The sequence below is a fragment of the Danio aesculapii genome, chromosome 25 (assembly GCF_903798145.1).
Source record: "Danio aesculapii chromosome 25, fDanAes4.1, whole genome shotgun sequence".
Lineage (NCBI taxonomy): Eukaryota > Metazoa > Chordata > Actinopteri > Cypriniformes > Danionidae > Danio > Danio aesculapii.
The window spans coordinates 995,199-1,009,116 of NC_079459.1; the positions used below are offsets into that span (position 1 = coordinate 995,199).

Below are 13,918 nucleotides of genomic sequence, written 5' to 3' on the forward strand. Positions count from 1 at the left end.
TTAAGTATTATATAGTAGAAAAAAAAAAGCTTGAAGCATCAGAATCAGAACTTAGTATCGGCCGATCACCACAAAAATCCTGATCGGAGCATCCCTGAGATATATTTATATATAATTAATATTTGCATCCATTTAAATCTAGGTAATGCATTTTGGTGCATTTGAATAAACCCAATTTATTAAACAGATATATTTGTTAAAATAATATTTGAGTCAATGCACATGTTTAGAAATAGAAAGATAATACATTAATTTCATGGAAAAATATTACAAACTACTAAATTTCAACAAAGAATTATATATTTTTGCTTCTATTGATTTGTACATTTTTATTTAATATTGTCCCCTAACATACAAACTTGGGCTACTAAGTTTTGGACCGTTGTCAATTTGGTTATTTTGCCTGCATAACGAGTTCACTTTTCTGAGCGGTCACAAATGAGAGACTTGTGTTGGGGGGTGAGAACTTTTACACAATCAGCTATTAATCACGTGTAATTGCAAAACAATGCTTTAATAAGATCCTATAAGATCCACTTACAGTATATCCACTCTAAGATCCACTAAATTGTTCGACAAACAAGCAGACAGATAAAAAAACCTTCCTCTCTGTGTCAAAGCAGCTGAATCATCCTGAAAATGAAATTAACTTCAACACACTCCAGTAAACACCATCGTAACCACAGAAACAGAGGAGGCCAATAACAAACTTTCCTCTGTCTGACCATAAACATGACATTAGCTTGAGAAGTCTTCTTGATTTCATCTTGAAATTTCCGCTCGCTGATGTATTACTGAACTGATGTGGTCGAGTGTCTTGCTGCAGGAATTCCCCATTCTGCTCGGAGTGGGAAATAAAGACAGTTTCATTCTGCTCACTTCCTAAAAATATGACAATCTGACAGAAAGACTGCACAGGCCTAATTTGATGAATCTTAGAAACTAATAAGGGGATGCATTGCATACAAATATGATTTATTTGTGTAACGACCATGTCTGAATTAAAGCTATATTCACAGCAAAATGAAAAGTAAAAAGCTCAGTTAACTGTGCAGGAAGAAGAAAAACCCAGAAAGAAAAGAAAATAATTTTAAAAAGACAGAAAGAAAGGAAAATAAAAAAGACAGAAAGAAAGGAAAATAAAAAAAAGAGAGCTCTATTTTAACGATCTAGGCACAAAGTCTAAAGTGCATGGCTCATTATCATTAATCATTAAAGGTTCGAATCCACTTTTGCTATTTTAAGGACAGATAAATACGCTCTGCGCCCAGCGCATGGTCTAACAGGGTTGAGCTTATCCTCTTAATGAGTTCTGGGTGTGTTTTGAGCATAACGTGCATTAAACCAATCAGAGTCTCATCTCCTATTCTCTTTAAGAGTCAGTTGCGTCGCGCCATGACGCTTTTGTTATTTACATGGCGCCTTTGTAAATGTAAAAACTGAACGCTTCACTAGCAAGAAAACAGTTAAACAGAGCATCTGCAGTGCGAGGATAAAGAACGAGCCTCCTCCATTCAGCCTCTTTACTTTACTTTTACTCTTTACTCCTTTACTTTGGTGGAGTAAGGAAATGGTGGAAACTCCCTCCACTGAACACATCCATTAGCCCACATATTTAATTTAGCTTGTTAAGTGCAAAGATCTGTTTCAAAACTATTTCTAAATTCAGTTCTAATTTCCAGCAAAGGAATAAATATACGAATAATAACGTTAATAACGAAGTTTTTATATTTATGTAGATTTTATATTGATGTAGAAAATAATATTTTGTATCATTTTAATCCTTTAATTGTTTTCATCTGTAAAGATATTTCTGTGTTGTTGTACATCATGTGTGTATTCAGCAATGTGTAAGCATTTGGACCTGCATATGCGCATAACTAACGCGCTCTGCTGGACTTTACAGCAGCTTTTGGTCAATGGCACGGTCTATTTCAGTTCCTCAAAATAGCAACGCACCAACAATGCGCCTTAACACGCCTCCTTTATAGACCAGCAGACCCATGAGTGCACAAAGTTGTGCAAATGGATTTGCTATTTAAAGAACATAACACAAAATATGAAAATCACTGTTGCGCTGGTCTGAAAATAGCAACAAATCGCGCCAAACACGTCTTGCACCATCTTGAGCTGGGTGTATGATAGCGCCTAGAAAGAAATAAAGGAAAGAAAGAAAGAAAGAAAGAAAGAAAGAAAGAAAGAAAGAAAGAAAGAAAGAAAGAAAGAAAGAAAGAAAGAAAGAAAGAAAGAAAGAAAGAAAGAAAGAAAGAAAGAAAGGAGAAAATATAAAATCTTTATGAAATTTAATTTAAAAACTAAATCAAGGAGAAACCTTGTTAGAAAAATAAGAATTAATGTATATTTGGAATAATAAAAATAATACTAAATCATTTAAAAGCAGGATATTTTAATAACATATGCCTCATAATCAATGAACATTTAGAAATATATATATATATATATATATATATATATATATATATATATATATATATATATATATATATATATATATATATATATATACACATATACATACATATAGTATTATAGTATTTTCGACATCTTGTGTATATACACAGTGATCATTTCTATATTCAAAATGAAACCAATTGTTTATCAATATTAATAGAACAATTGGAGACTGCAAATGAAATATTATGATGAAGTTTTTTTTTTTTGCACTGCATTACTATTTTCACACATTTCCCATCAGTCAGCACTTAATTAGCATTAAACAGCATTTATAGTATAAGAGTAATCCAGCCCATGTTTAACATTAAAGCTCTGAACACTCCACATCATTACAGCAGCTCCAGCTATGAGGGTTGATGATCTAGAACTATCAAGAACAGATTCAGCTCAAGTTTTACTCACATATTTATGAAGGTTAAGAAGAGTTTTCGACACCATGTACAATTTCATCTTTAAATCCATCAAATGACGAATGACGAAGAGGAACGCCATGAGGATGAAGAGGCTCAGGGCGTCCAGGCAAAGATTAAAGCATCACATGGCGGCTCTGAGGGGTCAAGGCCAAATGCCTGATCATATTCCAGCCCTCAATCTGGGCATCATGGGAAGACTGTCTGCCGAAAGCCTCAAGAATGTGAAATCTGCCATGTGATCTGTTCCTCCGGGCCATAACAAACTGGGCTGAGGGGGAACCGTGCTAATCTGAGCCGTACAGAGATTTCACTTTTACGTTTGACATTCAACAGACCGGAGACATCCAATGGCAACAGGACACGCCTTTCCATATTAAATCCATTCACAATTCAGTTTTGCTTGATGTCCAAATGCCAGGCCACAAATGACTCAAGCTATTTATTTACCATTTGTGCACTAAAAACAAAGCTTATGCTTCATAAAATGGCTCAAGAAGGTTTGAATTTAAACTCTGAATATTTATTAAAGCATCTGGCTTCTTTTACAGCAGTCATTTTTAACGTTAATTGCATTATTATTTTTAAAATCTGGAAGAAAGCCTTATAGCATGCAGATTGCTAAAATGCAGGAAGGGTGATTAACTGATTAACTCGTGTTTTTTAAAAACAGACTTCAGTTTGACAGAAATATTTACATATAACTGATTATTTACATTATTTGCTGGGAATATGCAGATTATAAGTGTCAACTTAACGTAAAATACCATGTAAATACCAAGCAAATGCTAAATAAGGAACTACTAAGTAAACACTGCTTGAAAGTAAAGTAATATGTGCTAATTCATTCATTCATTTTCTTTTCGGCTTAGTCCCTTTATCAATCCGGGGTCACCACAGTGGAATGAACCGCCAACTAATCCAGCACATGTTTTACACAGCAGATGCCCTTCCAGCTGCAACCCATCCCTGGGACACCATGTGCTAATCTCAGGCCAAATTGTGAGAAAACCTCACCTCAATGTCTTGCAGAGACCCCCAGGGCTCTATCTTTGGACCTTTCCTGTTCTCCATCAATATGTGTTCAAATTTAAGCTGATGACAACCATATCAACAAAAAAATGTATGCTATGAAATATGTGCAAGTCCACCTGTCAGGCTTACATCACAGGATTTGCAATGTTGAGTCTGGACTATAATGTATTATCTGCATGTGAGGCCTGTGAGGATTTTAAAAGCGTATAATAATTATTATTATTATTTATTTATTACTCAATTACTGCACCTGAACACTGTAGGACTAAAAAAAAACATTAAAACACTGTTCCAAATGTTTTATGTATTTCAGAAACTGCTGATCTACTGGGATTTTCACGCACAACAATCTCTAGGGTTTACAGAGAATGGTCCGACAAGAGGAAATATCCAGTAAGCGGCAGTTCTGTGGGCGCAAATGCCTTGTTGATGCCAGAGGTCCAGAGGTCCAGCTGATAGAAAGGCAACAGTAACTCAAATAAGCACTTGTTACAAGCAAGGTCTGCAGAAGAGCATCTCTGAACACACAACACGTCCAACCTTGAGGCGGATGGGCTACAGCAGCAGAAGACCACACCGGGTGCCGCTCCTGTCAGCTAAGAACAGGAAACTGAGGCTACAATTCACACAGGCTCACCAAAACTGGACAATAGAAGATTGGAGAAACGTTGCCTGGTCTGATGGGAACCTGAGTATTGTTGCTGACCATGTCCATCCCTTTATGAGCACAGTGTCTCCATCTTCTGATGGCTACTTCCAGCAGGATAACGCACCATGTCATAAAGCGCCAATCATCTCAGACTGGTGTCTTAAACATGACAAGGAGTTCACTGCACTCAAGTGGCCTCCACAGTCACCAGAGCTCAATCCAATAGAGCACCTTTGAGATGTGGTGGAATGGGAGATACACATCATGGATGTGCAGCTGTCAAATCTGCAGTAACTACATGATCATCATGTCAATATGAAGCAAAATCTCTGCAAAATATTTCCAGTACCTTGTTGAATCTATGAAGGATTAAGGCAGTTCTGAGGACAAAAGCGGGTCCAAACAGGTGCTAGTAAGGCGTACCTAATAAAGTGGCCGATGAGTGTATATTACAGAAAAAAAAATTGCAATTTCGTGGAGCTCTAGTTACTTTTTTATTTTGCACGTGCAATTAAATAAAGCTGCGTAGTAATAAAGCAGCAAAGAATACTTGATAAGAGATATGTTTTCCTGTATGACATGATCACATGCCTCAGCACAAAAATCAATATGACAAATACAAGCAGAGCAATGCTCATATTTTACAAACCTATTCACCACAAGCAAAGTCGTTGTTGCTAAACAACATCTCATGTTAACATTTCGTATTAAATATGCAAAATAAAGGTATCGTCATATATTTAAACACATTATCTGCATGCGTACATACTCACATGAGATGCATATGATAGACTCTGAAATATCCATCAGGTCTATATTCATATCACACATGGTATGTTATTTAATAATACGCGAAATAAAACAATCCAAAAAATTCTGTATTTAATGACAGATGGAAGAAATAGCAACCGAAGCTAACTAGTTAGCCATACTAAAAACATAATAATAATGAAAACTGCAGGGGTTAAATGGTTGACCGTTGTTTATAACTGATTAGCCGTGTATAAATACACATTACATTAATACATTTAATAAATAATGACAAGATAAAACAATGTATTCTGTGGTTTCATATCAGTGGCTCAGAGTTGCTATTGCTAACAGTTCGAATTCGAGAGTAAATACACTGATATATGATTATAACACTTGCTTGAAATATGAAAGACTGTTCATCTTACCTCATATGATTATGTACAGGTGGATAAAGTGGCAAACAGAACATTTATTGGAGTTTGGCAGCGAATGTAAAACATTTCAGACAACCACCGTCACGATCGCGAACAGATGATCACTCCAAACTGACACGGACCAATCAGAGCTGTACTCGATATCGCCTTGGCCAATCATCAGGCGTTTGTTAGTTTACATCACGTGACATTTGGAAGCGTTTCCCTCAGGGTTAACTAAACCTTTTTTAATTATTACACACAATTAAAGTCATTTGATTTGGCTTTTTTATAATACTAATATAACAATGACATTAAATCATGCAGATTATTAATTTTTAATTCATGGCAAAATAAAACACCCGGACAAACAGCGCTCTCTGGTGTAAAACTCCAAAACCTTGTAAACAAAATAGGTTGAGATTAGTTATATATATATTCTTCTAACTTTATTCTTAATTAACGTTAGATGTATTCTAGAGTAATTAAAACATTGGCATGTCTGTCTTTAATAACATTTGCATTCATGTCTTGTTAATCTGTAAATAAAATGACTTTCTTTTTGTAATTTACATGATTCTTTACCTATAAATGAATATAATTTTGGTTTTGAATCATCGTCATCCTCAATAATAATAATAATAATAATAATAATAATAATAATAAGATTAATAATAATAATAATTTATGAATTTTCCTTCAGCTTAGTCTCTTTATTCATCAAGGATCACCACAGCAGAATGAACCGCCAACTAATCCGGCATATGTTTTACACACCAGATACACTTCCAGCTGCAACACAGTACTGGGAAACATCCATACACACTCATTCACATACTATAGCCAATTTAGTTCATCAATTCCCCTTTAGCGCATGTGATTGGACTGTGGGGGAAACCGGAGCACCCGGAGGAAATAGGAAATAAACAAATGAAAATAACATTTAGAAAGTAAATCTTTTATTTGGAAAAGAAATCCCCCTAGTTAACAGTTGTTATAACCAGCATGAGAGCAGTGATTTGTTGAAATTGGTGAAAGCAGTGTATTACAACGATGTTGTTGGGTATTTCTATAATTAGCATCCAAAAATAACTATTGTTTCATAGTAAGTGCTGTAGTGTAACCAACAAGAGAGCAGTGATGTCTAAACGGAATTTGTTTGAGTAGAGTGTTACAAAAACTTTATTAACTCTTTTTTTCCAGAAACAATGAAATTATTGATTAATATTTTCACTTTATGATTTTATTTAATTAAAAATAATAAAAAAACTAAAACAAAAAACTTTGAAATTTTCCAGGGCTGGGTAAAAAGTAATATATTACAATTTTAATCCTGTCTTACTCTTTAAATAACAATAAAGCACAAAAATAACAGCAGATAATTTCACATTGCTTTCCTTAAAATAACCAAGTAACAAATTTAGCTGTTGTTTTTTTAAGTTGTTTTTTTAAGCTGTTAGATCTTTCCCCAGCAGAGTGTATAACTAGCCGGAGAACAGATATGAGTTTTGAGTAACTACAGTGTATTCCAGTAGGTTTATTAACTATTCTCTCAGTCTCCAATAATTGTGAAGTGTTACTGAACAAATAACAATAAACAATGTGAAACTGCATTATGACATCTAAATGCATTATCCCAAATAATCAAAATAATTTGATAATATCTTCTAAAATTAGCATTTTTCTCCGCCTCTTGTGTGTAGGCTCAGAAATTTTCCTTTTATAGTGACTAATAAGTTATTTTCATTGGCTTCAAAGGGAAATACTTGAACATAGGAGGCTGAGAAAAATTTCAATTGGCATTTAGAGGTTTTTGCATCTAAACTCTTCATATATATATATATATATATATATATATATATATATATATATATATATATATATATATATATATATATATATATGACATCTTCACAAATCCACAAAAAGGTCCAAGCTCAACTATTCAGCAATCAGAAAAAACCAGGCGGGAAAGTCACACAAAGAAACAATGCAGGAGGTCACTGGGGGTTGGGCGGAAATTATTCAAATTTAGAATCTTGCGATTGGCAGGGAAGTTGTCTTGCTGTCCATTTCTGACCAATGATCTTCTCTTCAGTCATTGAGCCAACCAATAGAAAGACATTACAGGCATCTGGCTTTGGGAAGAGCTTTAATAAATACTATGTACAGCGTAAAAACTTGCATACGGTTTCACACTCTGAAATCTTCAACATGCCTGAACCAGCAAAGGCTGCGCCCAAGAAGGGCTCTAAGAAAGCGGTCACCAAGACCGCCGGTAAGGGAGGAAAGAAGCGCAAGAGGACCAGGAAGGAGAGCTATGCTATCTACGTGTACAAAGTGCTCAAGCAGGTCCACCCTGACACCGGGATCTCCTCCAAGGCGATGGGCATCATGAACTCGTTCGTCAACGACATCTTCGAGCGCATCGCCGGTGAGGCGTCTCGTCTCGCTCACTACAACAAGCGCTCCACCATCACTTCCAGAGAGATCCAGACCGCCGTGCGTCTGCTGCTGCCCGGTGAACTGGCCAAACACGCCGTGTCTGAGGGCACAAAGGCTGTCACCAAGTACACCAGCTCCAAGTAAAGCGCTGAATTTCCTTCAGCTACCCCAAAGGCTCTTTTAAGAGCCACCCATTTTATCTTTAAAAGAGGTTTCTGTGCTTCGTATTAGTTTATCAATGGTAACTACGGTTATAGTTATAAGATTAGCAGCTGAGCTTACTTAAATGAGGATTTTGTTTTGTGAACAGGATCTTAAGTTATAACAATTACGCCAGAATAAAAACCATACTAATTGTTAAAAACAACAACAAAAACCGACTTTTCATGATAAACTTCTAAAAAAATATTAACCGAAACATGAATTATGGACCTCATGGATGGGCAGTATTCACGATATTAGCATTTCAAATAGGAAACCGTAATTTGTATTTGACGGTGTTTATGAAAATGGGTTTTTATTTAGGATCAAACTACTTTAGTGTCTTGTATTTTTTGAAATACTGTAAAATACTTAGTAAAGTAGTCTACATGACAACTGCAGCCTCTAACTGATGGTTTCTTAGTTATTTATGTAGGCTTGAGATCAGAACAGAAACTGGTAAACTGATAACTCCATTTTAGAGATTTCATGTTTTATGTCCAATATGAATTAAAGAGTACAATGGCAAAACACGTGATCTATAGAAATTAAACCAAAGATTTTTGTAGTTTTCAGAAATCATATTTTACAGTATGTTGATTACATTTGCAAAAAAATCTACATTTATTTAAACTAAAATGACCTTTTGGTATATCACCCTTTTAAATTGCAGTTAAATTTAAAAATGCAGTTTCACTGGCCATGCATGCATGGATGGAAACACAATGAAGTGATATAGTGCTATTTTCCAACTCATTATCTGCATTACATGGTGTTTACAGTGATCATCTTCAGAGACGGGACTTTCTGTGTGAAATGTGTACAAAGTTGATACTAAAATGAAAGAGAAAGTCAGTTTAATGGAGAAGGGATTGGTCAAAGATGACTATTGATCGAAGGTTTGCGAACAAAGTATTTTGTAGTATTTTCCAAATACAGTATTTTATTTTGATATATTTGTGGCTGATGTATTTTGTAGTTTATTTTGATACACGTAAAACTGGTATTTGGCATTTTATTTTAAAATACTGTTCAATGTTTTCTTGCCCATCCCTGGTGGACATTAGAATGAAGTTAAATTCGACCTTTAAACCTTTATTCAGGTGTCCAACCATAAAGTTCCAATAAATGCTGAGAAATTTCCTTGTAATGATTTGCTCTTTACTGTTAAACTCCTGTCTGTTAACATGATTCAAACTTTGAACAAAGAAAACGAGGAGAGTGGCTTGGAATTTGGAGGGAAGTGCAGTGATTGGTTTAAAACTGTCACAGACTCTGGCCAATAGACGGCGAGCATACTTCTTTAAATATGAGCTGCTCTATTGCAGTTGAATCATTTTTACTCGTGTCGAGGAAACGATATCAACAAGATGAGCGGAAGAGGCAAAACCGGCGGCAAGGCTAGAGCAAAGGCTAAGTCTCGCTCATCCAGAGCTGGTCTTCAGTTTCCCGTTGGCCGTGTTCACAGGCTGCTCCGTAAAGGTAACTATGCTCAGCGTGTCGGTGCCGGTGCTCCCGTGTACTTGGCCGCTGTGCTCGAGTATCTGACCGCTGAGATCTTGGAGTTGGCCGGAAACGCCGCTCGGGACAACAAGAAGACCCGTATCATCCCCCGTCACCTGCAGCTGGCGGTGCGCAACGACGAGGAGCTGAACAAGCTTCTGGGTGGAGTGACCATCGCTCAGGGCGGTGTGCTGCCCAACATCCAGGCTGTTCTGCTCCCCAAGAAAACCGAGAAGGCCACCAAAGGCAAATAAACCGCTCCTGTCTGACTTGCTCTAAAACCCAAAGGCTCTTTTTAGAGCCACCCACTTTCTTTGGAAGAGAGCTATCTGAACCTTGTGTTAGATAAGTAATATTTAATGGGAAAATCGTGTTAACGCAATTTAAACCTTCTTTGACCATATTTCTCCAATGAAACTAGTGTATTTGGACTTAATGGTTCTTTTCACCATCCCAAAACATTTGGGATGGTCTTCTGCTTCATAACTGCTTCATGCTAGACCCACTAATTGATCAGGCTGTCCGTTTATGAAAACCTCTACTTAATACTTTTGACGGTAGAATTTCGTCAGAATTAGCGACCCGTCTCACATATACACAACTACAGATGAAAACAAACAATCAGGCTTTATGGCTGTCAATTAAAATCTGGAGAAGGTGATTTTGTTTATTTGTTAGAAAACAAACCTGACCATGCTCGGTATATAACAGGGCAGGGGTTCTCAACCAATTTCAAGGATCAATTTTTGAAGGCCCACCTGTCTGACATTTTCTCTGAAAAGTTTGTATGAAATGCTCATTTAAACCAGTTTATTAACAGAGAACCACAGGTCAACAGGGAGATTCCAAAAGATCAGCTTCTGTTTTAAACTGGACCGACTGAATATATACTATTTAAAAATATACAGACAAATGTAAAATATAATGACACGCGTCGATCTGATGGGGTTGAGTTTGCATCTGGACATTATTGGGAGATCACTGACAAAAACAGTGAACAGCTCTGCCAGAACGCGTCTGAAGCTCATATGCAAGTTTATTTGACAGTCTATGGCAGAAACACCATTGAGTCTCGTTAGATCCTCCTGTATGGGCGCGGTTCCATTATAAAATACTCACAGGACATTCATTTCGACAAGTATGCGAATATATTAAATAGTTCACACAAAAATACACAAAGAGAGACCTTCACTTTCATTTTACGCATAGTTTCTGAATGAACAGAGTACACGTGGTTGCAGACGCGTTCATGAGGCTGTTTCTGCGCCGAGTTTGAAGTAACCAGAAAACAGGAAAAAAATCATCACTTCGATCATTTTAATTTAGCATATTAATAATGAAATCCAAAAATTACTGTATAATATTGAGAGTTCATTTTAAACTATCTCGCGGGCCGCCAGTAGGGCTGCGGCTCACCGGTGTGGCGGCCACCACAGTTCACGCTGCTACAGAACAGCCAATCAGATTACTCTAATGACGCCCCGCCCAGTGAACGTAACGCAGCAGCACAGTTTAAATAGCCACGCTTTTCTGTGTTACAGCAGCTTATTTGAGAAAATGGCAAGAACCAAGCAGACCGCCCGTAAGTCCACCGGAGGCAAAGCCCCGAGGAAGCAGCTCGCCACTAAAGCTGCCCGTAAGAGCGCTCCCGCCACCGGCGGGGTTAAGAAGCCTCATCGCTACAGGCCCGGTACCGTGGCTCTGCGAGAGATCCGCCGCTACCAGAAGTCCACTGAGCTGCTGATCCGCAAACTGCCCTTCCAGCGTCTGGTCCGAGAAATCGCTCAAGACTTCAAGACGGATCTGCGCTTCCAGAGCTCCGCTGTCATGGCTCTTCAGGAGTCCAGCGAGGCTTATCTGGTCGGTCTGTTCGAGGACACCAACCTGTGCGCCATCCACGCCAAGAGGGTCACCATCATGCCCAAGGACATCCAGCTGGCCCGCCGCATCCGCGGAGAACGCGCTTAATTTCACTGTTGGCCTGATTTTAAACCCAAAGGCTCTTTTCAGAGCCACCTCAGTGCATCCGAGAAGTGTAATTTCTAATCATTTCAGGCTTTAGACGTATGGCCAGGTTTATTATAATCTTAGATTTTTTAGCTATCAGGTTGTAATGATTTTACTATACAGGACTGTGATTAAAGTACAGGTTTACAGGTAGTGTTGCCAGATTACAAAAACCTTCACTTGTATTAAAGGCTAAATTTATTAATAACTTTTAACCACTGTTTTAGCAAAACATGTCATAAAATTAGTCATTTGTCAAAAAAAAAAAGATATTTTTCTGTGATTTGTTGCTGTTGTACCCACTGAAAACCTTAAATCATGTACACATAAAAAGCAATCTGCATGTTTAACCTAGCAACAAAATGAAATATTTGTGATCGATTTGATGTCTTTTAAGAATCAATTATCAATCTTTTTCCAATAACCACAAACCTTTATACTTTGTATTGTCCATTGATTGTATTCTATAAAACCAATAGTTATTGACATTTGCTAACATTGTTCAAATGGCCACGATCCAATAATCAGGAAAGGCACAAAGTTAGAGAGAATAAAACATTTGTACACTGATTACAATTAGGCAGGTCTGTGCATAAAGGCGTCGTGAAAGGAAAAAGTGAAAACAGAAGTAGGTGAGGGGCTTTTGGGAGCAGCATTCTCAGTCTCACTGTAATTCAATGACTGATTTGCATTACTTATTATTATGGCCTCTCCTTACTTAATCATCTTATATCAAAACCATTCAGAAAATACACTGAATTTCCTCCCAAAAATATACTTACTACAGTGTACTAATACAACTATGATTAATATTTGTGTAAAAAAAACTACATCCATTATTTTTCCTATAGCTTAGTTTCTATTTCAGAGGTCACCACAGCGGAATGAACCGCCAACTTATCCAACATATGTTTTACTCAGCGGATGCCCTCCTAGCAACAACCCAGTACTGGGAAATACCCATACACACTCATTTTACGCTTTAAATTTTAGCTTACATTTATCAAAATGTAATTTTTCAAAATTATATGTAAAATTGCGAAGTTTCACAGTTGTTATGGTTAGGTTGTTTTTAGCTTATTAACTGGCAATCACCGAAGTCAGATGCAGTCACCATTCTGTACCTGTTAAATAGATTAAAAGCAGGATAAAGAAATAAATACAAATAAGGATAAATAAGGCATATATATATATATATATATATATATATATGAATAAAACATACATAAACGAAAACAAAAAGCTTTGTATATCTAGGGTTGGATAAGAAGTAATATATTGCTATTTTAATCCTATTTTACTCTTTAAAAAAACAATAAAGCATAAAAATAACAGCACATAATTTCACAATCCTTTCCTTTAAAAAATGCTATTTTTTGTTTGGTTCTTTTAAGTACTTTAAATTGTATTATATTACATTTTCCCCAGCAGTGTGTATAACTAGCAGGAGAGCAAATATGAGTTGAGACACTACAATAAGTGTATTAACTGTTCTATCAGTCTCCAATAATTGTGAAGTGTTACTGAATAAATAATAATCCGAAACTGCATTATGAGATCTAAATGCATTCTATATCTATTCTATAATCCAACAATTTATGCGTGTGTGTGTATTGGGTTTTTAGATTTACAATTTAAAGCAGTTCATTACCCCTCCCCTAACACAACACGGCATTGAAATTAGTTGAATTTGTACATGTTTTTTGGATATGTGTAGATATATGTGAAACATTTACACACATCCACAAAATAATGTCCAAATTCAACTTTTAACAAACGGTTAAAGCTAGGCGGGAAAGTCAGACAAAGAAAGAGTGCAGGAGGTCACTGGGGGTTGGGCGGAAATTATTTAAATTTAGAAGCCTGCGATTGGCGAAGAAGTTGTCTAGCTGTTCATTTCTGACCAATGATTTCCTCTTCAGTCATTGATTGAACCAATAGAAAGACAATGCAGTCATCTGGCTTTGGGAAGATCTTTAATAAATACCCAGTACATCGGATATAGTGCATTCGGTTTCACACTCTGA

The 13,918-nt window shown here is 36.5% G+C and overlaps 3 protein-coding genes across 4 annotated transcripts in view; 2 read left to right on the plus strand and 1 right to left on the minus strand.

Annotated features, from left to right (window-relative positions):
* ankrd27 (ankyrin repeat domain 27 (VPS9 domain)) overlaps positions 1-5,874 on the minus strand; it is a 37,170-nt gene extending 31,296 nt beyond the window's left edge. For both annotated transcript variants that reach the window (XM_056451400.1, XM_056451399.1), the window contains exon 1: positions 5,748-5,874. The gene's annotated coding sequence lies outside the window, so the exon portion shown is untranslated. The remainder of the gene's footprint in view (positions 1-5,747) is intronic.
* Positions 5,875-7,941: 2,067 nt separating this feature from the next.
* On the plus strand, positions 7,942-8,376 carry LOC130219127 (histone H2B 1/2). The gene has a single exon (XM_056451413.1). The coding sequence runs from the start codon at positions 7,950-7,952 to the stop codon at positions 8,322-8,324; it is 375 nt and encodes a 124-aa protein (XP_056307388.1). The 5' UTR covers positions 7,942-7,949; the 3' UTR covers positions 8,325-8,376.
* A 1,368-nt stretch (positions 8,377-9,744) lies between these two features.
* Positions 9,745-10,162, plus strand: LOC130219125 (histone H2A-like). The gene has a single exon (XM_056451411.1). It carries the CDS (start codon positions 9,752-9,754, stop codon positions 10,136-10,138), a length of 387 nt encoding a protein of 128 aa, XP_056307386.1. The 5' UTR covers positions 9,745-9,751; the 3' UTR covers positions 10,139-10,162.
* The last annotated feature ends 3,756 nt before the right edge of the window (positions 10,163-13,918 follow it).